Source organism: Mesoplodon bidens (assembly GCF_964165515.1).
Source record: "Mesoplodon bidens genome assembly, chromosome: 3".
In the NCBI taxonomy this organism is placed as follows: domain Eukaryota; kingdom Metazoa; phylum Chordata; class Mammalia; order Artiodactyla; family Ziphiidae; genus Mesoplodon; species Mesoplodon bidens.
In genome coordinates this window covers 11,353,509-11,380,621 of record NC_138178.1, presented here as the reverse complement: position 1 = coordinate 11,380,621, position 27,113 = coordinate 11,353,509, and the positions used below count along the sequence as shown (strand labels likewise).

Below are 27,113 nucleotides of genomic sequence, written 5' to 3'. Positions count from 1 at the left end.
TGAAGTAGAATCTGGGTAAGCAGAGGGTGGTAAGAACAGTCTAGGGATAGAGGGATCCTGGGGCAAAGGCTGGACCTTGGATAAACCAGTTGAAGTGGAACAAGAAAGAGGAGATAAGGCTGGCAAAACAGGCTGGAAGCTGGTTTGGGGCAGCTTACTCACCATTCCTGTGGGGCCAAGGTTCATTTCATGGGTATGAGAGAAATGCTGTAGCTTGGACCAGTGATAAAAAATGGCGTCTTCAGAAAATTAATCTGGAAACAATATGCAGAATAGATTAAGGTAGTGGGTCTCAAATTAAGGGTGCAGGATAGGAAGTTGTTACAGAAGTCTCAGAAGGAAAGAGAAAGAAGGTCTCAAGGTCACACGATATAGAGAGAAAACTTGCTGTGTTCTTAAATATTCTTTTCATCAAGAGCTGGTGTAGGTGCTCAAGCAGCACATTGTATTTCCCTGGCTCTCTCCTTCCTCTTCCCTAAAATGTTTCCTCCACTCCTTACTGTGTCCTTAGCCACCTGGTCCTAAGCATTCCTGCCTCTCTTGCAAGTCAGCAGTGGATAACTCTGGTTTCAGGAGGAGATGACCTCTTAAAACCACTCAGGCCACAGTCACGGCCACCAGGCCTCTGAACACTAGGGAGCTCCCCTCTGCTCCAGAGTCAGTGGCTGTGCCCCCTACTCCAAGTCAGCTGCTTACAAAATGCATACGGTGGGGTGGAATGTGATTGGCTGATGATGATTCTGCCTGTCAGAGTCAGGGAGGGGACCAAAAACACATTTCCTCCTGAAAATTAGTGGATCTGCCACCTCAAACATCTCTACATTTAAAGGATGTCAGTAGGGTGATTCTTTTATTTAAAAATGTCTATTGAGAACCCACTAGGCATAGTTACCATTGTTACATGTATATTTTAAGTAAGTTTTGACGGCACACTTACAAGTCATCTCTGAAATGCTCTAATCCACAATAAGGAGGCCTGAGTCTTCCTGACAGCCCTGCTACAGAGCTTCATTCACTCAAAAGATGTTACTGAGTCCTAGTATGTGCCAGGCCTTCATAGGCTCTGGGGTTGGCAGTGAACAGAAGGGACCAAGCCCAGGCTCTGGTGATAATAAATGCTACGAAGGAAAAATAGAGGAGGATAAGGATGGTGACGGTGGTGGCTGTTACTCATAGAGAGTGAATCTCGGGCAGATCCTTCATCTCACTGGGCCCCAGTGTTCTCGTGTGTGAAATACATTGATTCTGTGATCTCCTGGGTCTTCTCCAATTCTGACATTATGGGGTTCCACTAATCCTGGTGCTCATTTCCACTCTGTCCTCCTGGAATGATTAATGTGGCATCTCAAAATCACAGGAAAATGCTCTTTAAAAAACTGTATGGGTATTTTAAAATGCATTTTATATATTTCTTCCTCCTGTAGAACCTGATGGAGCTTAGAGATCATCTCAATAGCCCCTCATTTTGTAAACAGGAGAATGTGACCCAGAAGATCATGTAGCAATTCTTTGACAGCAGTGGAACTAAGACATAGGATTAGTGAGTGTTTTGGTGTTTGTTTCTGTTTCTTTGAACATCTCCTCTACAACGAAAACTCAGTGTAGAAAAACAAAATCTTAGTTATGGGATACATGCCTTTGATATCCCTGTGTCCCTGCCATGAGTGTTGGCAGAGTATGTAGTAAGTGCTCAGTAATAATTGAATGAATGAATGATTGGGTTTCTGAGCTTGCTTCTCTGTGAATAAATACCACTTGGGCTTCAGTGGCAGCCTGTTTAAAACATGTAGCAGACAGCACAAGGGTCAGGTTTGTCTGATGTGCAGAAGTGTCCCTGGACACAGAAACCAGAGCATCACTTTAGCAACACTTTAACTGTGTTATACTTCCTCCCACCCCGACATGAAATCTCAAAACTTTCTTTACTTGCTGTTGTCCTTCAGAAAGCAGAAAGGAAATGGGAAGAGAAAAGGCAAAATCTGGACCACTATAACGGAAAAGAATTTGAGAAGCTCCTAGAAGAAGCCCAGGCCAATATTATGAAGTCAATTCCAAACCTGGAGATGCCACCAGCCTCGGGCCCACAGCCAAAGGGTGACGCTCCAGTGGACAAGCTAGAACCTTCAGGTAAGGCGCTACCAGAGCTTTGTGGGCTGCTCATCCTCGGGTCAGTGTGGTGCCACCCACATAGGCACATGCTGGCCAGTGGGACCAATCTCTCACTTCCTAAAAACCTTATAAATTAAAAGAAAAAAACTAATTGGAAAAACAAGCCCCAGGTGTCCCTAGAGCCTCCCTACTAGTTTTTGTTGTTGTTTTTCTATTGACTACTACTTTTTAGTTATAAACGTAGTAGGGAAACTGTGTTCTGCGTTAGGAATCTAGAACAATGCTCACTAACGAAAAATGTAGCTCCCCAGTTTCTGCCTTTCCTATGAATTTATGACCCTTCACGGCACCAGCTGGGAGAATATGAGACCTGCGTTTAAATTGAGAGGTTTTCTTAGAAAATGTCAGCTTTTATGAGCTCCCAGAGGGATATTAGATCACAAGGAGAAATCGCATTTTTTAAAATTATTAGATGGTATATTTAACCAACCGAAACTATGGAAATTAAGCATCAGTGTGTCAATAATAATATAAAAAAGCTGTTAAAAATCTCAACCTGCTAAATCTTCAACCAATTACAAACTGTGTGCCTTATTCTCATCTTAAAATTATGGACAAAGACATTGTTTTACTTGCAGCCCAGTGTATCTCAAAGAGGGAGCCTTTGTCATTACACGAGAGGGAGACCAGAGCCCACCTCCAGGGCCCATCAGCCTGTGCCCGTCCCCAGAGGCAGCCATCCCGAGGCCAAGCTGCTGGCCTAGGACAAGACACATGTCCCAGTGGTGTTGGTGGCCTGTAACCTGGCACCCTCTGCATAAGACAGGAACTGCCCACTACAAATAATCACTGGCTTGTCACCCTGATGACTTAGCCGAATCTTCGTTACAACTTCAGTAGGAAGCCCTCAAGCCCCTCCTCTAAACAACTCTATTTCAGTTGCTCAGAAAAGACACACACACTCCTGGGAGGCCAGGCAGGCCTGTGTGTCCCCAGAGTTGGGACAAAGGCCAGCTGGAAGCTCTGATCCCGAATTTCTTGTTTTACCACTTTTGTGAGCTCTTAGATAGAGTGCTGGTAAAAGGCTGAGGTGAAGAATGTTGGTAAAGGGCAGGAGTGAAGCTCTTTGCGTTTTGAGAGAGAAATGCCTTTTGGGGGGCATTTTTCTGGGAAAAGCTCAGCAGACAGCTTCATCTCCCAACCTTTGGTGTCAATACTGATTTATAATTCTCTCATTTCTGCATTTGCTGCCTCCTTTTCTTAGCAGAGAACCTTTTCTAACCACATAACCGTGACCAAAAAGATCCACTTTCTCCCTGACTTTGTCCTCTGACCCCATCTGCCTCTGGCTCTTCCTGGGCCAGATTCTACTCTAACCTCCTCTACATGAATCCTTCCTGCCAACACTGCTTTCCAGACTCAGGGATGAAGGCTCTGGAAGCCATGCAGGGAGCTCTGACCCTTCATCTCTCCAAGTAACACTCAAGTTTTTGGGGTAACAAGAGATTTGTTTAATAATAATAGGTAATACTTGCATAGCATTTACTATAAGCCAAGAACTCTTCTAAATGCTTTATGTATATCAAGCCCATTTGATCTTCACAACACCCTGGTGGAGATGATGTTATTAGAATACCCGTTTAACAGATGGGAAAACTGAGGCAGAGAGAAGTTAATTAACTTGTGAAGGGCCTTTCTGGGACTTAGAGCCAGTCAGGCTTCAGGGCCTGTATTTTCAGTTGTTGCACTATGGAGAGAATAGAGAAATTTTTAAGTCAGATTGCATCGAGTTTCTAGAAATACATTGGACTTTCTGGATGTTATCTCGAAAGATAATTTTGCAATGACACACTGTTTTCCAGAAGACTCTCCAAATTCAGAACAGGACTTGGACAAGCTGGGGGCTAAGTCCCCGCCTCGTCCTCCCCCACCTCCACGGAGGAGCTACCTGCCAGGATCGGGGCTCACCACCACGAGGTCCGGCGATGTGGTCTACACCAGCAGGAAGGAGAGTGCCACCACAAAGGTCTGATGGGTGAAGCCCTGGTAAAGTGGTCTCTGGGTTCAGATGCTGCCCTTAGACAAAGTCTTCTCTGCTCTCATTTAGAACATAAAATGTAGTCAGGCAGAGAAGAGAAGTAGAGAATAAACTAGGTCTCCAAGGAAGTGCCACTGAACTAGGCTCTCAGGCACCTTTAAGATATGTGTAAGGAATGACCATTGCACAAAATTGCACAGATGGGAAAATGTCAGCCAGTGCTACAGGACTCAGCACCAGGAGTTTTATCCTTACTTGACTTTTAGCTGTAACTATGTGAAATGCAAATCACCAGCTACTTCTCCAGCAAAGCACACTAAGATTGAAAACGGGGGCCCAAGGAGCAAGCAAAAGAAAGATCATCTTACAAAGGTAACTGAGATTAGCTAACATAGTTGTGGGAGTCTTCAGAAAGAGGTTCAGAGAGCTTTAACTTCCACTTAACCTGGCAAGTTTTGTCATGTATGTTAAATGTAAAATACAATTTCCAAGGAGGGCCTTTCTTAAAGGCACTGAAGTTAAGTTACAATCTTGTTATAATTCTTCAGTCCATTTGCCAAAATGACACCTTGAGCAAAGAAAAACCCAAACTAAGTGCAAGTAGACAAAGCAGCCTTTCAGCTTGATTTGAAGAGCTAGGAAGCCAGTGCACCAGGCAGTGAGAGGACGTGTGTTCTTTTGCAATCTGCCCCTCTTTTGCCAGCGCCTGGGGGTGTTAAGCCAGTATCTGTGGTTTGAATCTTTCTCAGGCAAGCAGTGAAGATGCTGGACCAAGCCTGCAGGCTAGAGCCACAAAGTGTCCAGCAGAGGAGCCTGCTTCAGCCTGGGCCCCATCACCACCACCTGTCATGACTTCCTCCTCAAAGGATGAGGAGGAAGAAGAAGGAGACAAAATCATGGCAGAACTCCAGGTATGTGGATGAGGTAACTGACGTGGCTGCCTGCCCTTCCCATCTGGGACTCTGGCTGCATCTGTCACCAATTCATTAGCTAGAGAGGGCTGGGGAAGAGCCCCATGGCCCTGGGCCATGTAAGCTGCATCTCTGGCCTTGGCCTCCACTTTTCCAAGGTGGCACTGAACTAGGCCCTCAGGCACCTTGAAGACATGTGTAAGGAATGACCATTGCACAAAACAAAACAACTCAGAAAGTTTATACCAAAAAATCAATTCCAAGCTTTCCTAGCTCTGGCTGCTAGGATTGCCTTTCCTTTCTTTCAGTGTGAAAATAGTCTCTGCTTCATTTTAAAAGCACTTAAGATGGGGATTAGAAATACCAGCCATTGTCCTGTCTTCCCAAGGACTGATTAAAGCCCCCTTCAAGTGGTGTCCCCTTCTTTGGCTTTAATTCTTAGAATGACAGGCCTGGAATCATGTGGCCGTCTGTCCTCCATACCAAGTTTCCAGTCAGTGTCAATGTCATCTTTTCAGGTATTCCAAAAAGCTTAATAATTTTGTTTCCCATCTTCTTTGTTCTATTTGAGAAATACTTATTTTTAGATTCTTATGTGTTAACTAATTGCCACAGTCTACTCCTAGGACTAAGGAGGGGGTACAGGGCTATACCCAAAGCCGATCCCACATTCAGATCATGGTGTGAATCTGCCCTAGGTGTACATTCTAAGAACTTGTCTAGTCAGTCATAAAACACAATTCCTAGACCACAGTCTGTTCATAAAGTATTTCATTTTGATCCATGAATTAACGTAGGGGTTTTTTTGCCCATTTGATGGTCAGGTCACAACCTCCTTCGGGCTCCAGAACATGCTCACTAAGGTACCGATGATTTTGTGCAGGCCCAGGGATCTGCCTGCTTCACTGGGAGGAGGGAGAACATTCTGACCGTGTCACTTCCACCTCAGCTCTTCTGCTGCCCATGGAAGTAATTGCCAACATTAGGCACCTTGGGTTTTCCAGGGAAAACAGGGCTGCTGGTTTACTTGTCACATGTGTGAGCCCTGTCCAGCCCCATTAAAACTCAGACTGGCCTGAGACATCCCCTCCATCCAACAGTTTGCTTACAGGTTTTTAGATTGGTCAGAGAATTTCATTCATAGGAACCATAGATTTATAAAGTTACTGACTCATGAAACAGTTGAGAGCGTGGAGGCCTCCATCAGTTATCCACTGAGGGCCTCTGACTAAGGCACTGGTATGTCAAGGCTACATGTTGCTGGGCATTGGTGCTTCTCCTAAGATGTGTAGGCAGATGCTGGGGCCATTCACTGTAGCATTTGGCCCCAGATTATGGTATAAATAACAAATATGGAGGGAGAAAGGACAAGGTAGTGGGGTAGAAGGAGGTCGGCTCACCTCTCACAGAAACACCAAAATCACAACTGACTGCTGACCAACCACCAACAAAAAAGACTGGAACCTGCCAAAAAAAGATACACTACATCCAGAGATAAAGAAGAAGCCACAACGAGACGGTAGGAGGGGCGCAATCACGACAAAGTCAAGTCCCATACCCACTGGGTGGGCGACACACACACTGGAAAATAATTATAGTGCAGAGGGTCTCCCACAAAAGTGAGAGTTCTGAGCCCCACATCAGGCTCCCCAGCCTGGGGGTCTAGAATTGGGAGGAGGAGACCCCAGAGCATTTGGCTTGGAAGGCCAGTGGGGCTTGGTCACAGGAACGCCACAGGACTGGGGGAAATGGAAGCTTCATTCTTGGAGGGTGCACACAAGGTCTTGTGCCCTCTGGAACCCAAGGAGAAAGCAGTGACTTCATAGGAGCCTGGGCCAGACCTACCTGCTAGTCTTGGAGGGTCTCCTGGAGAGGTTGGGGGGCGGCTGTGGCTCACTGTGCGGTCAAAGACACTGGTGGGGGCATACTGGGAAGTACTCGTTGGTGTGAGCTCCCCGGGAGGCTTCCATTTTTACCTGCCCCACCTGACAGCCTGTAGGCTCCAGTGCTGGGACGCCTCAGGCCAAACAACCAACAGGGTGGGAACACAGCCCTAGCCCAAAGCCACCTCTAAACACACCCCTTGACACGGCCCTGCCCACCAGAGAGACAAGATGCAGCTCCACCTACCAGTGGGCAGGAAGCAGCCCCTCCCACCAGGAAGCCTGCACAAGCCTCTTAGGCCTCATCCACCAGGGGGCAGAGACCAGAAGCAATGGGAAGTACAACCCTGCAGCCTGTGGAACAGAAACCACAATCCCAGAAAGTTAGACAAAATGAGGCAGCAGAGGAATCTGTTCCAGGTGAAGGAACAAGATAAAACCCCAGAAGAACAGCTAAGTGAGGCGGAGACAGGCAACCTACCCGAAAAAGAATGTGGAGTAAAGATGATCCAAGATCTTGGAAAAAGAACGGAGGCACAGACTGAGAAGATGCAAGAAATGTTTAACAAAGAGCTGGAAGATACAAAGAAGAAACAGAGATGAACAATACAATAACTGAAATGAAACTACACTAGAAAGAATCAATAGCAGAATAAATGAGGCAGAAGAGCGGATAAGTGAGCTGGAAGACAGAATGGTGGAAATCAGTGCTGCGGAATAGAATGAAGGATGAAAAGAAATGAAGACAGTTTCAGAGACCTCTGGGACAACGTTAGGTGCACCAACATTTGCATTATAGGGGTCCCCGAAGGAGAAGAGAGAGAAAGGGCCTGAGAAAATATTTGTAGAGATAATAGCTAAAAACCTCCCTAACATGGGAAAGGAAACAGTCACCCAAGTCCAGGAAGCACAGAGTCCCAGGCAGGATAAACCCAAGGAGGAGCACACCAAGACGCATATTAATCAAACTGACAAAAAGAAAATATTAAAAGCAACAAGGAAAAAAGCAACAAGTAACATAAGATGGAATCCCCGTAACATACAATGGAATCCCCATAAGGTTATAACTGATTTTTCAGCAGAAACTCTGCAGGCTATAAAGAAGTGGCATGATATATCAATATTTAAAATGATGAAAGGGAAAAACCTACAACCAAGATTACTCTACCCAGCAAGGCTCTCAGTCAGATTTGACAGAGAAATCAAAAAGTTTACAGACAAGCAAAAGCTAAGAGAATTCACCACCACCAGACCAGCTTTGTAACAAAAGCTAAATGAACTTCTCTAGGTGAAAAAGAAAAGGCCACAACTAGAAACAAGAATATTATGAATGGGAAAGCTCACCAGTAAAGGCAGGAAATCATTCACACACAAATGTGATATCAAAACCAGCGGTCATGAGGAGAGGAGAGTACAAGTGCAGGATACTAGAAATACATTTGAAATTAAAAGACCAGCAACTTAAAAACACTCATATATATTATACAGACTGCTATATCAAAACCTCATAGTAACCGCAAACTGAAAATCTACAATACACACACACACACAAAAGGAATCGAAACACAACACTAAAGTTAGTCATCAAATCACAAGAGAACAAAAGGAAGGGAAGAAAAAAGACCTACAAAAACAAATCCAAAACAATTAACAAAATGACAGTAAGAATATACATATCTATAATTACCTTAAATGTAAACAAATTAAATGCTCCAAACAAAAGATATAGACTGGCTGAATGGATACAAAAACAAGACCCTTAAAAATGTTGTCTGGGGGGCTTCCCTGGTGGCGCAGTGGTTGAGAGTCCACCTGCCGATGCAGGGGACGCAGGTTCGTGCCCCGGTCCGGGAAGATTCCACATGCCGCGGAGCGACTAGGCCTGTGAGCCATGGCTGCTGAGCCTGCGCGTCCAGAGCCTGTGCTCCGCAACGGGAGAGGCCACAACAGTGAGAGGCCCCAGTACCGCAAAAAAAAAAAAAAAAAAATGTTGTCTGCAAGAGACCCACTTCAGATCTAGGGACACATACAGACTGAGAGTGAGGGGATGGAAAAAGGTATTCCATGGAAATCAAAAGATATCTGGAGAGCAATACTCATATCAGACAAAATAGACTTTAAAGACTGTTATAAGAGACAAAGAAGGACACTACATAATGATCAAGGGATCAATCCAAGAAGAAAATATAACAATTGTAAATATATATGCACCCAACATAGGAGCATCTCAATATATAAGGCAAATGCTAACAGCCATAAAAGGAGAATTCAGCAGTAACACAATAATAGTGGGGGACTTTAACACCCTACTTACAGCAATGGACATATCATCCAGACAGAAAATCAAAAATGACACACAAGCCTTAATTGACACATTAGAGGAGATGGGCTTAATTGGTATTTATAGAGCATTCCATTCAAAAGCAGCAGAATACACATTCTTTTCAAGTGTATGCAGAACAGTTTCCAGGATCACACACTGGACCATAAAGCGAGCCTCAGTAAATTTAAGAAAATTGAAATCGTATCAAGCATCTTTTCTGACCACAGTGCTATGAGATTAGAAATTAACTACAAGGAAAAGAAAAAACACAAACATGCGGAGGCCAAACAATATGCTACTAAACAACCGATGGATCACTGAAGAATTCAGAGGAAATCAAAAAATACCTAGAAAAAACAACCCAATCCAAAAATGGGCAGACGACCTAAATAGACATTTCTCCAAAGAAGATATACAGACTGCCAACAGACACATGAAAGAATGCTCAACATCATTAATCATTAGAGAAATGCAAATCAAAACTGCAATGAGATATCATCTCACACCAGTCAGAATGGCCATCATCAAAAAATCTACAAACAGTAAATGCTGGAGAGGGTGTGGAGAAAAGGGAACCCTCTTGCACTGTTGGTGGGAATGTAAATTGATACAGCCACTATGGAGAACAGTATGGAGGTTCCTTAAAAAGCTGAAAATAGAACTACCATATGACCCAGCAATCCCACTACTGGGCATGTACCCTGAGAAAACCATAATTCAAAAAGAGTCATGTACCACAATGTTCATTGCAGCTCTATTTACAGTAGCCAGGACATGGAAGCAACCTAAGTGTCCATCGACAGATGAATGGATAAAGAAGATGTGGCACATATATACAATGGAGTATTACTCAGCCATAAAAAGAAACGAAATTGAGTTATTTGTAGTGAGGTGGATGGACCTAGAGTCTGTCATACAGAGTGAAGTAAGTCATAAAGAGAAAAACAAATACCATATGCTAACACATATATATATGGAATCTAAAAAAAAAAAAGCCATGAAGAACCTAGGGGCAGGAAGGGAATAAAGACACAGACCTACTAGAGAATGGACTTGAGGACACAGGGAGGGGGAGCTGGGACAAAGTGAGAGAGTGGCATGGACATATATACACTACCAAATGTAAAACCAATAGCTAGTGGGAAGCAGCCGCATAGCACAGGGAGATCAGCTAGGTGCTTTGTGACCACCTAGAGGGGTGGGATAGGGAGGGTGGGAGGGAGGGAGATGCAAGAGGGAAGAGATAAGGGGATATATGTATATGTATAGCTGATTCACTTTGTTATAAAGCAGAAACTAACACACCATTGTAAAGCAATTACACTCCAATAAAGATGTTTAAAAAAAATACCTAGAGACATGAAAATGAAAACATGACAATGCAAAACCTATGAGACATGGCAAAAGCAGTTCAAAGGGGAAGTATAGAGCAATATAATCTTATCTCAGGAAACAAAACTCTCAAACAACATAACCTTACACCTAAAACAACTAGAGAAAGAACAGACAAAGCCCAAAGTTAGTAGAAGGAAAAATAAAAAGGTCAGAGCAGAAATAAATGAAATAGAGACAAAGAAAGCAATAGAAAAGATCAATGAAACTAAAATTTGGTTCTCTGAAAAGATAAACAAAATTGATAAACCTTTAGCCAGACTCATCAAGAAAAACAGGGAGCGGGCTCAAACCAACAAAATTAGAAGTGAAAAAGAAGTTACAACGGGCACCACAGAAATACAAAGGATCATAAGAGATTACTACAAGCAACTCTATGCCAATAAAATGGACAACCTAGAAGAAATGGACAAATTCTTAGAAAGGTACAATCTCCCAAGACTGAACCAGGAAGAAATAGAAAATATGAACAGACCAGTCACAAGTACTGAAATTGAAACTGTGATTTAAAAACTCCCAACACACAAAAATCCAGGACCGGATGGCTTCACAGGCAAATTCCATCAAACATTTAGAGAAGAGTTAACACCTGTCCTTCTCAAACTATTCCAAAAGATTGCAGAGGAAGGAACGCTCCCAAACTCATTCTTTGTGGCCACTATCACTCTGATACCGAAACCAGACAAAGAGATCACAAAAAAAGAAAATTACAGGCCAATATCACTGATGAACATAGACGCAAAAATCCTCAACAGAATACTAGCAAACCAAATGCGACAGTGCATTAAAAGGATCATACACCATGATCAAGTGGAATTTATCCCAGGGATGCAAGAATTTTTCAATATCTGCAGATCAATCACTGTGATACACCACATTAACAAACTGAAGAATAAAAACCATGTGATCATCTCAGTAGATGCAGAAAAAGCTTTCAACAAAATTCAACACCGATTTATGATAAAAACTCTCCAGAAAGTGGGCATAGAGGGAACCTATCTCAGCATAATAAAGGCCATATATGACAAACCCACAGCTAACATCATACTCAACAGTGAAAAGCTGAAAGCATTTCCTCTAAGATCAGGAACAAGACATGGATGTTCACTCTCACCACTTTTATTCATCGTAGTCTTAGAAGTCCTAGCCATGGCAATCACAGAAGAAAAAGAAACGAAAGGAACCCAAATGGGAAACGAAGAAGTAATACTGTCACTGTCTGTAGATGACATGACACTATACACTGAAAATCCTAAAGATGCTGCCTGAAAACTATCAGAGCTCATTGATGAATTCAGTAAAGTTGCAGGACGTAAAATTAATACACAGAAATCTGTTGCATTCCTATACACTAACAATGAAAGATCAGAAAAAGAAATGAAGGAAACAATCCCATTTACGATCGCATCAAAAAGAATTAAATACCTAGAAATAAACCTACCCAAGGAGGCAAAAGCCCTGTACTCTGAAAACTATAAGATACTGATGAAAGAAATCGAAGATGATACAGATGGAAGGATATACCATGTTCTTGGATTGGAAGAATCAGTATTCTCAAAATGACTATACTACCCAAGCCAATCTCCAGATTCAATGCAATCCCTATCAAACTACCAATAGCATTTTTCACAGAACAAAAAAAAAATTTTTTAATTTATATGGAAACACAAAAGACCCTGAATAGTCAAGGCAATCTTGAGAAAGAAAAATGGAGCTGGAGGCATCAGGCTCCCTGACTTCAGACAACACTACAAAGCTACAGTAATCAAAACAGTATTGTACTGGCACAAAATGAGAAATATATTCAGTAGATCAATGGAACAGGATAGAAAGCCCAGAAATAAACCCATGCACCTATGGTCAGTTAATCTTCGACCAAGGAGGGAAGAATATACAATGGAGAAAAGACAGCCTCTTCAATTAAGTGGGAAAACTGGACAGCTACATGTAAGAAAATGAAATTAGAACATTCTCTTACACCACACACAAAAATAAATTTAAAATGGATTAAAGACCTAAATGTAACACTGGATTCTATAAAACCCTTAGAGGAGAACATAGGCAGAACACTCTGACACAAACTGTAGCAATATCTTTTTGGATTCACCTCCTAGAGTAATGAAAATAAAAACAAGAATAAACAAATGGGATCTAATTTAACTTAAAAGCTTTTGCACAGCAAAGGAAACCATAAACAAAATGAAAAGACAACCTACAGAATGGGAGAAAATATTTGCAAATGAAGCAACCAACAAGGGATTAATCTCCAAAATATACAAACAGCTCATGCAGCTCACTATCAAAAAAAAAAAAAAAACCCAGCTCAATCAAAAAATGGGCAGAAACATTAAAAAGAATGAAATAATGCCTTTTGCAGCAACATGGATGGACATAGAGATTATCATATTAAGTGAAGTGAGTCAGACAGAGAAAGACAAATATCCTGATATGACACACAGACAAAAAAATTCCAAAATCCCACCAGGGTATTTACTGTTGCTTTCATTCTCCAACAAGTAGTTATTTTCTTTAATTGATTAATTATTAGTGATGTCTTAATAAAGATTAATCAACACGTGATAGTATTTATTGTAAACTCTACATTTATTTTTTTTTAAATGGGCAGAAGATCTAAATAGACATATAGATGGCCAAAAGCACATGAAAAGATGCTCAACATTCCTAATTATTAGAGAAATGCACATCAGAATTACAATGAGGTATCTATCATCTCACACCAGTCAGAATGGCCATCATCAAAAAGTCTACAAAACAATAAGTGCTGGAGAGGGTGTGGAGAAAAGGGAACCCTCCTACACTGTTGGTGGGAATGTAAATTAGTACAGCCACTATGGAGAACAGTATGGAGGTCCTTAAAAAACTAAAAATAGAATTATCATATGATCCAGCAATCCCACTACTGGGCATCTATCTGGAGAAAACCATAATTCAAAAAGATACATGCATCCCAATGTTCATAGCAACACTATTTACAATAGCCAAGTCATGGAAGCAACCTAAATGTCCATGGACATATGAATGGATAAAGAAGATGTGGTACCTATATACAATGGAATATTACTTAGCCATAAAAAAAGAATGAAATAATGCCACTTGCAGAACATGAATGGACCTAGAGATTATCATACTAAGTGAAGTAACTCAGACGGAGAAAGACAAATACCATGTGATACCACTTATATATGGAATCAAAAAAAAATGATTCAAATGAACTTACTTACAAAACAGCAACAGACCCAGAGACTAAGAAAACAAATTTACGGCTGCCAAAGGGAAAAGGTGGCGGCAGGGGAGGGATTAATTAGGAGTTTTGGATTAACATATACACACTACTATATATAAAATAATCAACAAGGACCTACTATATAGCATAGGGAACTCTACTCAATATTCTGTAATAACTTAAATGGGAAAAGAATTTGAAAAATAGGTATACGTGTAACTGAGTCACTTTGCTGTACACCTGAAACTAACACAACATTGTAAATCAATTATACTCCAATATTAAATAAAGTATAAATAAATCATGGTATAAATAAATCATGACGTGGTTTGTTTCAAATGGATGACTAAGCACTAGATAACTTCTAATTTGTGAAAGGTGAACAACAAGCACTAATAATCAAAGAAGTGAGGCTTTTAAGCTTGTGAATAATCCTGCACTAGCCCCCGAGAGAAGTAATTTTTGTTCTAGCCACTTAGAGCCCATCACTTGAGGATATTTCCCTCCACTGAAATCTAAATATCTTTGATGCTTTCTTTGACTGAAAGCTTTACATAGGCAGAGTCTCTGGCTTCTTGTTATATTATTGGTGGTCAGGTAACAGTGGTGAGTGAAGTACTCTGACCCTAAGGTAACCAAACCTCATTAGCCAGCCTGCTGCATCAAAGAGTCGGCCAGCCGCCATGCTGGAGCCTTTGCAGGCTCTCGAGTTAGGCGCCTCCCCCACCCGCCAGCCCCTCTGAGGCAGGAAGGAGCAGCTGCAGCGCCCCCCACCCCAGTGTAATCACGGAACAGCTTTCCTGCTCTGCGTCACCAGGCATCAGAAGAAACCACAGGCTCCCGAGTCCAGGGTCTACCAGCCCAACGGAAATGCCGAGTGGCCTTAGCAAGCAGAGCCCCGGGCACCTCCAGGGCCTGCGAGGACCGGGTGGGTGTCTAAGGAGGGACCTTGAGCCAGCAGAGCGATGGAAGAGCAGGCCGGGGAAGGTCCCAGGCATCCACTCCGCTAGTATTTTAAAACCTGTGCTGGAATGTTCACCTGGGGAAGGTGTGGGGTGTTCTATGTGCCTGCAGTTATTTCCAAATGACAGTGTTTGACATTAAGGAAATACGAGGCGATCAGTTGAAATTATTCACTTCAATAACTGCTCTTTAATCCTGCCTGCACATTAGAATACTTTGAGGAGTTAAAAAAAAGAAAATCCTACAGCCCAGAGAGCCTGATTTAATTATGCTCTGGGTGAGGCCTGGGTAACAGTATTTTTTTTCAACTGGAAGTCATGTAGCCTGATCGAGAACCACCGATTTCAGGACATTTCACTGCTTGGGTTACCGTCTCTCCTGCTCTCGTGATCATATATATTGTCACTTCTTTTCTGCCCTATAGACACAGCAGATGCTTTCTCTCTGAGAACCGACCTCCCTCACTCAGTGTTCACAGGAGTGGCCCTGGGCTCCTATAACTACGATCCATCATTAGTTTGCAGAGACAAGTCTTTGGGGGTCAGGCAGCTCCCAGGCCGCTCAGAATCACTTGCGTGCTAAAGAGCTTGCTTTATTCTACGTGAGTCAGAACTACCCAGGGCACAGGAGTCTGTTGCTACTGCAGACAACGAACTGTTAAGGATTACTTTCCTTGCAAGGTTTAATGGTTTGCAATATCTTGTGCCCTTTTATAATGAAGAGGAAAAACAGATAGCTTCTTCTTAAGTCATTTACATATTCAGCATTTTTTAAAGGTCAAAGCCCTTTAAAAGAAGCCCTACTAAATGCAAATCAGGTTCACCCCGGACAGGCAGAAGGGGCCTTCTTTTCAAAGGCTCTATCCATTTAACCTTAGCCTGGACCAGAAAGTAAGGAAGCCTTTGGCCCGGGCTTTGCTGACCTGAGGTCAGACGGGGAGCCGGTTTTCAGGGCGCTGACGCCCTGGCGTGACCCGCCTGCAGGACGGGGCCGGGGTCTCGGCCGGGAGATCCGCTGGGTTCCCTGCCTGTTCCCGCTGACCTCCTTGCTGCACTCGGATCCCTGTTAACTCAGTGTTTTAATTCCTTAGGCGTTCCAGAAGTGTTCCTTTATGGATGTAAATTCAAACAGTCACGCTGAGCAGTCCCGGGCTGACAGTCACGTAAAAGACACTAGGCCGGGGGCCACAGCCCTGCCCAAGGAGAAGAAGGTAACGTGGCAGTTACACGTTGGCCACCCGGTGGGCCATCCTTCTTTCCTTGCTCTGACACTAATACCGCTCTGTGCTCGAGCTCCTGTACCTTCTCGTTTCCTCACCCTTCTTTTTTTTTTTTAAACTAATGGAGACACAGCTTGGGGTTTCACCAGAGATCTCTGGCTCAGGTTTCCTGAGCGGACGCTGTGTTCCTCTGCACAGCACACAACAGTATATGCAGAATTCAGGCATTATCTTCCCAAACCAAAGATATACATACACCTTTCAAGATTTTCTAGAACAATGCTGGTGGGACAAATGGAAACATCAACCAAGTAGGTAGCACTTTGTCTAATTTGTATCATGTCTTCTGGACCAAAGACATCTACATTAAAAGTAGGTGAAAGCTTTAGATTCCAGGAAGAGAACGCATAGCAGAGCTGTCTACCTGCCATCCACAGGTGTATCCATGGAAACATACACACATGTGTTTGCACACATGTTCGAGGATGCCAAACAGAGTTTCTGTTACTCTTAGAAATTCTCAAAGTGTACCTTCCAAGACAGTAAGTTCAGTATCGTCTTAGTGCTACTAAACTTTGTGGCATTCTCATGGCTTCCAAACAGACGTCCAGGCTCTGAAACAAAGGTCACTGTTCATGACATAGAAGTTTAAGGAGAGGAGATTAACCTGCATATTTGAACTTCAACTTTGTAAGTTGAATCTGGAGCTTTTGTGATTTGGGGAAATAGAGCCATCTTATTTAAATGAAGCCTCTGTCTAAATTTCAGGGTAAAAAGCTTATCATGACCAACTCAAGTCTTAACATTTTTTGCCAGGAACTTGTATCTTAGAATTCAAAGTTCTAGTGGCCTTTAAATAAAGTCAAACAAATCAGCCATAATATATAGCCCAGTAGTCACTCCGCATAGGTACCTCAGTTCAGGAATAAGTAAGCTCAGTGAAAGAGATGCAGGATCACACAATCGGAGGGCTATTCTAGCACAGTCCTTCAAGAGATGCAGTCCTGGGGCTTACGGCTCTCAGCCGTGCCTGCTCCGCCCTGGCTCCCGGCCATCCCAGAGCCCTCGTGTAAAGTACACCTGCCACGGATCTGGCAAGTGAAGCTGTTAACCAGATGATGGGGATGGGGGCTCTCTAGGCACGGGGGAGATTAGGAGATTGTCTTCATAAATCCTTCTTGTGAGGGAAACCTATTAATGGGAATTGAACCCATAATTATCACACTGGAAATACGTTGCTTCTCCAGTCTGTGGACTTTCCTTCTGTGGCCTTATTATTAAAGCCAATTCACAGAAGGTCCTGGCGGGTCCTGAGTTATGTGCTGTACTTGGGCCAGTATGACCATTTCTTTTAAACACTGACCCGGAGCTTCTCGAAAGTCCCTCTGGAGACAATCATCATCTCGTTGTAGAATTCTGCTAATGTGCTAAAAAGCTGCGTGGGATTTCTTGCCCTGCAGTTAGAAATCCATATTCCATCGATCACACGATCTCAGTCAAGGTCCATCACATACTAAGCAGGTCTGTACTGAATGCCCAACACCAGGGCATTAAACGCTAGGTTTAATTACAGATGCTTTTTCTGGATAATTATACTCAGTAGACCGATCTACTCCATAATAACCATGACTATCAGACCTGTCCCCAAATTACTGTCGTTATTAACGTCTTCCTGGGCTGTTCATCTACCCTTCTATAACTCAAATGTTTCTTAAAGCTTCTTTCCTCTTATTATAAAGTGCTAGTCTAGTACTTTTATGCAATTTTTCTATAACTTATGTTTCTAATTTTGGTTTCTTGCCCAAATGCATATGGTCCCTGCTTCGCCAGTTGTCTGAACAACCCAAATCTCGGGGCCCCAAAACAGATATTAATGAGGCTTAACTACCTTTCCTGCAGAGTCTTGACTATCTAAGACTACCTAAGATATCGTGAGATTACATGACGACCGTGAACAAGTTACCCTGGACAAAGTTGATGCACTTACTTTGACCCGTGCCTTCATTTTCTAGCCCAGTGCCAAAAATGCTAGGTCATGTGAAACCTACACTTGACATCTTTATCTTAGTGACTTTCCACTGGAGGATTCCTGCTACTAGACCTGTTTTAAAATACATATATTGCTGGGTGGCATTTGAAATATTTAACGATGGGTATGACATGGGCCCTGACCAATCAGAACAGATGCCAGCCCTAACCCCCCAGTAAGTGAGGCCAGCAGAACAGCAGCCCTGCAGATGCCAATTCCTCCGTTGACTCAAGGGTAAAGTCGCACTCAGGTCCTAGCATGATATGCTGACTCCCTGTTTGGAGCTGAAACCTTAAGCTGAAACCTCATTTATTTTTCTTCTTGCAACGTTACTTGATGCATTAGTTGTTGATTCTAAATTTAAAATCTCACCAAAGAGATTATATCATTCCACCGTAGCAGCTGAATCTCGTTGCTCTTGTTTGGGGCCTGATGCAGCTGAGGGGAAGTCAAACAGGAGGTGTTTGGTGGCTAATGCACCTTGGATCCCGTGTCATATTTCCATGTGATTAATACTGACTTTGTTGTCTCTGTGCGTTATTGCTTGAATGTGTACAGACGTTCTTTCTGGTTTTAACCAGGCAGTAGGATCGTTCTAGGTTGTCTTTGGTGGGGCCTGGGTTCTTGCACTTCGTTATGTTGTCATTGCTTTAACCCAACAGGCTTCTTGGGATCGTGTCCTATCCTGTTCTAATCACCTCTTCCTCTTGGGCTTCTACAGCCAGAAGAAAGGACAGCAGTGCCTTGGAAGTGACAAGGCATGGCTAGTGGTAGCACAGTGGCAGGGCCCGAGGCTACCGATATACCCATGCCTGGTGGAGCGTTCTCCATACCCGGTTCTCACTGCTGGGTTCTTACCTTCTGAATCTTGGTGAGAACCTCAGAAGTGCATCTTTCCTCTGCATCAGAGCATACAGAGAATCAAAGCTGAATCATGTAGTTAAAATATTGTACCTGATTACCTATTTGGTAATAAATATGCAGAAATGAGAATTGAAATTTTTAGGTCAAACAGAAACAATTTTAAAGGGTTTTGATTTGTTCGTACCACCAAAGGGCCAAGCAGAAAAATTGTAGAGTACCCAGATCTTCATGGATGAAAGCTAGAGTCTTTGTTAATGGGTATTATATTAAAAATTCTTGTCTCTTCAAGAAAAAGCTGAATCATGATGTCATAGTCACCACTTGAGCCTCAAATATCTGTTTTGTAAATGTTTAGATGACATCTTGGCAGCATTGGCAGCACTGTCACTCTGAACTAGGATTTGATCATCTTGGCTACGATTAGTTTGAAGGTTATTTTGACACTTTACTTGGCAAGTTTAAGTACAAACTGCAAGTATGTTTTCAAATCTGTGATTTGACCAGGGAAAAATGGGTTTTTTCCATCTCAAAGTACCATACCCAAGCAATGCAGAGTCGTTATAGGACAATCCCCAAACAAGAAGCAGAGATGAGACTGAAATATGAAATAACTAGTTGGCAGAGACGTGAAAACTTTCCTGGTCTAGTTCCTTGGCTTATAAGCAAGAAAACTGAGGCCCACGGAAGTGAAATGACTTGCCTAAAATAACACAGTTAAGTGGCAGATCTGGGTTAGAATCAAAATCTGCCTGCTCACGTATTGTGCTTTCTATGATGCCATGCCACTCTTCTGGTTTGAGAGTCAGCTAAGCTCACAATCAGGTGTTGAAAAGAGGAGGTGTTGGTCCAGAACTGGTCCCTTTATTCTCTTAACTGCTCCTCCCACCAAAATTTGAACTCCTTGAAATATTTTGCTAATTGAGATTTTCATCTTGTGCAAACACAGGGCATTTTTGGAAGTTGGAGAACCAAGCCACCCAAGGTAAACAGAGCTGTAGGCTTTGGACTGGTGTGTAACGAATGTGCTTGGCCCGCATGTCTTGGAAGTGTAATTAAAGAAACGATCTAGTTGTAGTCCACTTTGGGGGGGTGTGGTTTTGTGGAGTAACATGTCCTACACTATTCTACCAGAATTTGGAATTTTTCCATGAAGACGTACGGAAATCTGATGTTGAATATGAAAATGGCCCCCAAATGGAATCCTGGAAGGTGAGTCCACCAGATCTGTGTTCCAACTGATACCATGCAGATTAATTCCCTTCCTTTGCAGATCCATTTCTGATCACTCTGTGTGGTTTCCCTCCTCCGCTCTCCCTCCCAGGTTACCGCAGGGGCTTCCATACCTAATGACCATCCTAAGTGGGAAGGAGGAATGGAGAATAGTATTTCTGATGCAGCAAGAACATCAGAATACAAAACTGACATCTTCATGAAGGAAAGTTCCATATCCACTAAGAGTTTACTTAGAGACGGTAGAAACTATTCCCAGAAAAATGTGTCTAGGGTCAATTCTAGTTTCTCTGGCGTTAGTTCATTAGAAGATGAAATCAACAAAGGACCTAAAATCTCAGGGCTGCCGTACACTGTATCTGACACTGAGAATCAGAAGATGAATTATGGGAAGACAAAGGGGGTGAGTCAGCAAGGACAAGAAAATACAGATAAGTGTCACCTTCCCTCTCCCACTAGATCAACCGAATCGACTGTTCGTGATGTCAAAACTCAAGACCAAGAGGTTCCCGTGACAGAGTTTGACCAAGTTGTCCTAAGACCGAAGGGAGCTAGGCACACTAACGTGATGCCTGATGAGGACGGGGAGTCAACACCAGGTTCTCCCACTGAGGACAACGCAACCACTGACAACATTGCCTTCATGATCACCAGAACCGCGGTCCAAGTTCTCTCCAGCGGGGAGGTCCGCGATATAGTGAGCAAACAGGGGGAAGATGTACAGACGGTCAACATTGACGCCAAAAAAGAGACAACTTCCCAGCAAGAAGGCACTGACAGTGAAGAGCCGGTCGTGTGCCTGGACAAGAAACCTGTGATCATCATTTTTGATGAACCCATGGACATCCGGTCCGCATACAAGAGACTTTCAACCATATTTGAGGAGTGCGATGAGGAACTGGAGAGAATGATGACAGAGGAAAAGATAGAGGAAGAGGAGGAGAACGGAGACACTGTGGTCCAGAATCACACTTCCCAGAAGTTTCCCAAGGAGGGGGCCTCGGGCAACCTCGGAGCAGGGCGGGAGGCTGAGAGTAAACTCCAGCCACACTTCCTTTCAGCGGAGACCAGAATGTCAGGAGGACAGAAAGTGAATAAAACCGAGCAGAGCAAGTTCAACCGAGCCGATTCTCCAAGTTCAGAAAGCCAGGGTGACACAACCGATGACCAGTTTGAAAGCCCCAAGAAAAAGTTCAAATTCAAATTCCCGAAAAAGCAGCTCGCCGCTCTCACACAGGCCATTCGCACGGGAACCAAGACGGGGAAGAAGACGTTGCAGGTGGTGGTCTATGAAGAGGAGGAAGAGGATGGCACTTTGAAGCAGCACAGAGAAGCCAAGCGATTCGAGATCAGTGGGTCTCAATCCGAAGACACCCCTAAAAGTATGCTCAGGAGACTAGAGCAGCCCAGTCTGGAGAGCACAGCTCCGATTTCGAGAACTGATGAAATCAGAAAAAATACCTACAGAACGTTGGACAGCCTGGAGCAGACCATCAAACAGCTGGAAAATACGATCAGTGAGATGAGTCCCAAAGCCCTAGTTGATACCTCCTGTTCCTCCAACAGAGAGTCTGTTGCAAGCTCATCCCACATGGCCCAGGAGGTCTATCCCCAGTCCTTGCTAGTCCTGGATGAAGCTCCCACTGCCCTAGAGCCCCTCTCATCTGTACCTTCAGCTTCACGTAAGGTATCTTGGTCTGACGGAAAATGAAAAGAGCCAGCTGCTTTCTTAAATCTGCCATAATCACCATTAGCGAAAGGTGTCTTGTGATTTACTTGCTTCCTTTCAGGTGGCTCGTTTTGTTTTGTTTCGTTGTCTGTTCGCAATGATCCTTTCTCTCACACTTTCTCCCTCACCTTCAGAACAACAACAACTAGGTGTCTAACAGCTAATTGATTCTGTTTTTACCTCTGTTGCTGACTGGTGTTGGGAAAACCGCAAGGACGCTGGGTCGGCCATTTGCCGTTGGAGTGATTGCTCTGATACTCACATTAAAATCCGTTTGATCAGTAGTGGAGCAGTGTTATTCTGTTTGATTCTTCGAATTAACCCCAGTGGTGTCTCCTGATGTCCGTCTCCTAGATCTGTCCTGCATGTAGGGCTGTGGCTTCTCACGTTGAGCTTCTCTGCGCACAGTGGGGCGGCCTCGGGGGTGAGCCGCTCACACGCGTCCCTTCTCTGCCCCCCCCTTGCTGTTCCTCCCCTCAGGGCTCCACGGGAACCCCTCAGACGAGCAGGATGCCGATTCCCATGAGTTCCAAGAACAGACCTGGAAGCCTGGACAAACCTGGCAAGCAGTCCAAACTGCAGGATCCACGCCAATATCGTCAGGTAGTTTTACCTTAAACCCAATATTGGATGGACACTCTTGCACTTAAGAAGCAAGTCACTGACTTAGTTTATACCAAATATTGCATTTTTCTTTGTAAGATACGGTTTACGTAGACATCCTGGATCTGGGGGCATGAAGAGAGTCTAAAAGCCTCTGTTGAATTTCTCACCACTCTTTTGCATGCTTGCAATAAAACATCTTTTACTTTGTGACTCCAAAGTTGACCTGTTAACACAAGGTGGCGGGCCAGGTGGCTTTCCTTGGGGGAGCGTAGTGGTTCATCAGAACACCTTGGGAAACCGAGACAGACAAAGCTGCCCCGAAAGTCACCAGCACTAACGTGTACGTGGACGGCATTGCACTAGAGGCCCATTAACACTCCATCACGATGCCTCAGCCCCGCCCCAATAACAGCCCTCACGCCACCCTCACGTCTCCACCCAGCACCCGGAGACGGTAGGAGAATGATGTGCCTGTTCTCACAAACACTCTTCTTCCTTCTTCCCTGTTCTGTACCTCCTCTGCTCTGCACTTTGGGGGTTTCTCCCAGGTCCAGTACAGCACGACAAGACTTAGCTCAGGCCTTGAACTGGTTTGGTTTGGTGTCTTTGATTTAATGATTCTCAGAAGGGCTGTGTTGCCAGACCCTGTGGATTGATGGTGTTACCAGCTTTCTGACAAACTGTCTCCCGCCATCTTTATTTGCAGGCTAATGGAAGTGCTAAGAAAGCTGGTGGGGACTGTAAGCCTACTTTCCCCTCCTTACCTGCTTCTAAGATTCCAGCCCTTTCTCCCAGCTCTGGGAAAAGCAGTTCCCTGCCTTCTTCTAGTGGTGACAGCTCTAACTTCCCTAATGCACCTGCTACTAAACCATCGGTTCCTTCTAACCCTCTCAGCCCCCAAACAGGACGATCTGCTCCCTCTGCCTCCCTCATCCCCTCTGTCTCTAATGGCTCCTTGAAGTTTCAGAGCCCCGCTCACACAGGTAAAGGTCACCATCTCTCATTCTCACTGCAGACTCAGAATGGCCGAGCAGCCCCTCCTTCCTTCTCCTCCTCCCCGCCCCCCCCTGCCTCCCCAGCTTCACTGAATCAAGGTGCCAAGAGCATCAGGACCATCCATACTCCTAGCCTCACCAGCTACAAGGCACAGAGCGGAAGTTCAAGCAAAGCCACCCAGTCCACAGCAAAGGAAACCTCTTAAAGGCCAAATACTATTAGGCACGAGTCGGAGTTGCATTTAAGAAAAAAAAATTTTTTTAACAGTCTTCGACAAGTGTTTTCACAAGAGAATGTAACATATTGCTGTACTGTTTGAGGTTTAATGCTAAGTATGTGCTAAATACTGGATTAACAGATTTCAGTAAAACTTGTTTGTTTTTTTACTTTGTTGCTGTTATAATTACATAGTGTTTACTGTCTCTATTCAATACCTGTTAAATGAAGTAAGCATGTGTTACCAAAAGAGAGTATGGCAGGAGAGAAGGGTGTGGTGAGAGAAGAAAAAAATGTATTAAGCATGTAAAACATGTATGATTGCAGAATTTTAGTATGTTTTGTATAAAAATATTTTTCATTACGGAGACTAGATGTGAACAGAGAAATACACAAGTGTGACTATACAAATTGTAAAACAGATACTATAATATTTCCTTTTATTTTAGTGTTACTTAGCTTTATTACAGATTTCTATTTTTGTCAAAACTTCATGGTTCCTTTCGAGATCTTTTTTGCCAAAACATTTTGATACTGTAGCATTGTACATTTGAAAGTAGTGTGCTAGACAAATAAGCCAATGAACTTCTACACAAGCCAACACAGAGGCACATGTAGAAGGCAGTTATCAACCCTACTGCACTGCCATGAAAATTATGTATAATAATTTGCCGGCCCAAGCAAGCTAGTTTTGTTCTGTTTCTTTCTTTTTTCTCTTTTCTAACATATTGGGATTCTCTAGTTGTTTTCTTTGCAGTATCTAAATCCTTCCTTCGTTTTCTGAGACCTGGTAACCCACACTATTGCATTGTGGATTTTAGAATGTACACTTCTGTACGGTTGTGTAAACTGATCAATTTTTGTAAATATATAAATAGACACCAAAAATACTGTATGTGACGGCACATAGAGTAGTTTTCCCACACCAAAGTTAATTTTTATGCATGCTTTAAAAATATATCTTGGGATGGGCAGAAATGGAACTTCCTGGACATTTTTAAAAAGCAACAAGTTTGCACAGCTAGAGTGTTTTTGTAAATAAATGTATTTGTACAACACAGTTATGTAATATACAGAACTATAAGCAGAGACTTTGCAAAACTAAATAAAGGGCTGCATGCTTATTATTTTTTGTACCTTGTCCCTATAACTACTTCCTAGTCAAAGAACAACCGTAACCGTTACCAAGTTGAAAGCTTTTGGCTTTGAGGGCATGGTAAGTGAACATGTAACCAGATGCAAACTGCTTTTCTAAAAGTTGTGCTTTTCTTTTCTTCTTTTTTTTTTAACATCTTTATTGGAGTATAATTGCTTTATAATGGTGTGTTAGTTTCTGCTTTATAACAAAGTGAATCAGTTATACATATACATACGTCCCCATATCTCTTCCCTCTTGCGTCTCCCTCCCTCCAACCCTCCCTATCCCACCCCTCTAGGTGGTCACAAAGCACTGAGCTGATCTCCCTGTGCTATGTGGCTGCTTCCCACTAGCTATCTACCTTACATTTGGTAGTGTATATATGTCCATGCCACTCTCTCACTTCGTTCCAGCTTACCCTTCCCCCTCCCCGTGTCCTCAAGTCCATTCTCTAGTAGGTCTGCATCTTTATTCCTGTCTTGCCCCTAGGTTCTTCATGACCATTTTTTTCTTTTAGATTCCATATATATGTGTTAGCATATGGTATTTGTTTTTCTCTTTCTGACTTACTTCACTCTGTATGACAGACTCTAGGTCCATCCACCTCACTACCAATAACTCAGTTTCATTCCTTTTTATGGCTGAGTAATATTCCATTGTATATATGTGCCACATCTTCTTTATCCATTCATCTGTTGATGGAAACCCATGCACATATGGTCACCTTATCTTTGATAAAGGAGGCAAGAATATACAGTGGAGAAAAGACAGCCTCTTCAATAAGTGGTGCTGGGAAAACTGGACAGCTACATGTAAAAGGATGAAATTAGAACACTCCCTAACACCATACACAAAAATAAACTCAAAATGGATTAAATACCTAAATGTAAGGCCAGATACCATCAAACTCTTAAAGGAAAACAAAGGCAGAACACTGTATGACATAAATCACAGCAAGATCCTTTTTGACCCAACTCCTAGAGAAATGGAAATAAAAACAAAAATAAACAAATGGGACCTAATGAAACTTAAAAGCTTTTGCACAGCAAAGGAAACCATAAACAAGACAAAAAGACAACCCTCAGAATGGGAGAAAATATTTGCAAATGAAGCAACTGACAAAGGATTAACCTCCAAAATTTACAAGCAACCCATGCAGCTCAATATCAAAAACCAAACAACCCAATCTAAAAATGGGCAGAAGACCTAAACAGACATTTCTCCAAAGAAGATATACAGATTGCCAACAGACACATGAAAGAATGCTCACATCATTAATCATTAGAGAAATGTAAATCAAAACTACAATGAGGTATCATCTCACACCAGTCAGAATGGCCATCATCAAAAAATCTACAAACAGTAAATGCTGGAGAGGATGTGGAGAAGAGGGAACCCTCTTGCACTGTTGGTGGGAATGTAAATTGATACAGCCACTATGGAGAACAGTATGGAGGTTCCTTAAAAAACTAACTATAGGGGCTTCCCTGGTGGCACAGTGGTTGAGAATCTGCCTGCCAATGCAGGGGACACAGGTTCGAGCCCTGATCTGGGAAGACCCCACATGCCTCAGAGCAACTAGGCCCGTGAGCCATAACTACTGAGCCTGCGCGTCTGGAGCCTGTGCTCCCAACAAGAGGCCGCGATAGTGAGAGGCCTATGCACCGTGATGAAGAGTGGCCCCAGCTTGCCACAACTAGAGAAAGCCCTCGCACAGAAACGAAGACCCAACACAGCCAAAAATAAATTAATTAATTAAAAAAAAACTAAATATAGAACTACCATACGACCCAGCAATCCCACTACTGGGCATATACCCTGAGAAAACCATAATTCAAAAAGAGTCATGTACCAAAATGTTCATTGCAGCTCTATTTATAATTGCCAGGACATGGAAACAACCTAAGCTCTGCTTTTCTGAAAGCTCTGGGATGATGCATGGTGAGTTCCTGATAAATTCATCACAAGTATGGTGCCTTCCCATGTAACCTGCTGACCCTCTTCTCCATGGCTGACAGCAAGCAAACCAGATACAGTTTCCACCACCCTCATTTACCAGACAGGCTCTTATTACTTTCTTTTTTAAATTTCCAGTATTATTAGTAAAATAGAAATAAAATGCCTTTATCACTAGGTTTTTTTGTTTTTGTTTTTTTGAGTTCTCAATTTAAAAAAAAATATTGTTGGTCTAGAGGGAAATATGCTAGCTAACATTACACCATA

At 43.0% G+C, this 27,113-nt stretch overlaps 1 protein-coding gene across 18 annotated transcripts in view; it reads left to right on the top strand.

Moving 5' to 3' along the window:
- The window catches only part of KIAA1217, a gene marked incomplete at its 3' end in the record, with an annotated part of 492,015 nt that extends 467,128 nt beyond the window's left edge, over window positions 1-24,887 (top strand). For 9 of the 18 annotated variants that reach the window (XM_081227596.1, XM_081227592.1, XM_081227590.1 and 6 more), the window contains 8 exons: window positions 1,944-2,127; window positions 3,972-4,135; window positions 4,897-5,058; window positions 15,954-16,073; window positions 20,107-20,184; window positions 20,297-21,892; window positions 22,415-22,537; window positions 23,247-24,887. In XM_081227596.1, the coding sequence (XP_081083722.1) occupies window positions 1,944-2,127; window positions 3,972-4,135; window positions 4,897-5,058; window positions 15,954-16,073; window positions 20,107-20,184; window positions 20,297-21,892; window positions 22,415-22,537; window positions 23,247-23,741 (2,922 nt within the window). Of the gene's footprint in view, window positions 1-1,943; window positions 2,128-3,971; window positions 4,136-4,896; window positions 5,059-15,953; window positions 16,074-19,921; window positions 19,958-20,106; window positions 20,185-20,296; window positions 21,893-22,414; window positions 22,553-23,246 lie in introns of those variants that run through there. The other 9 variants (XM_081227586.1, XM_081227583.1, XM_081227585.1 and 6 more) reach the window with 7 other exon arrangements.
- Window positions 24,888-27,113: the final 2,226 nt, after the last annotated feature.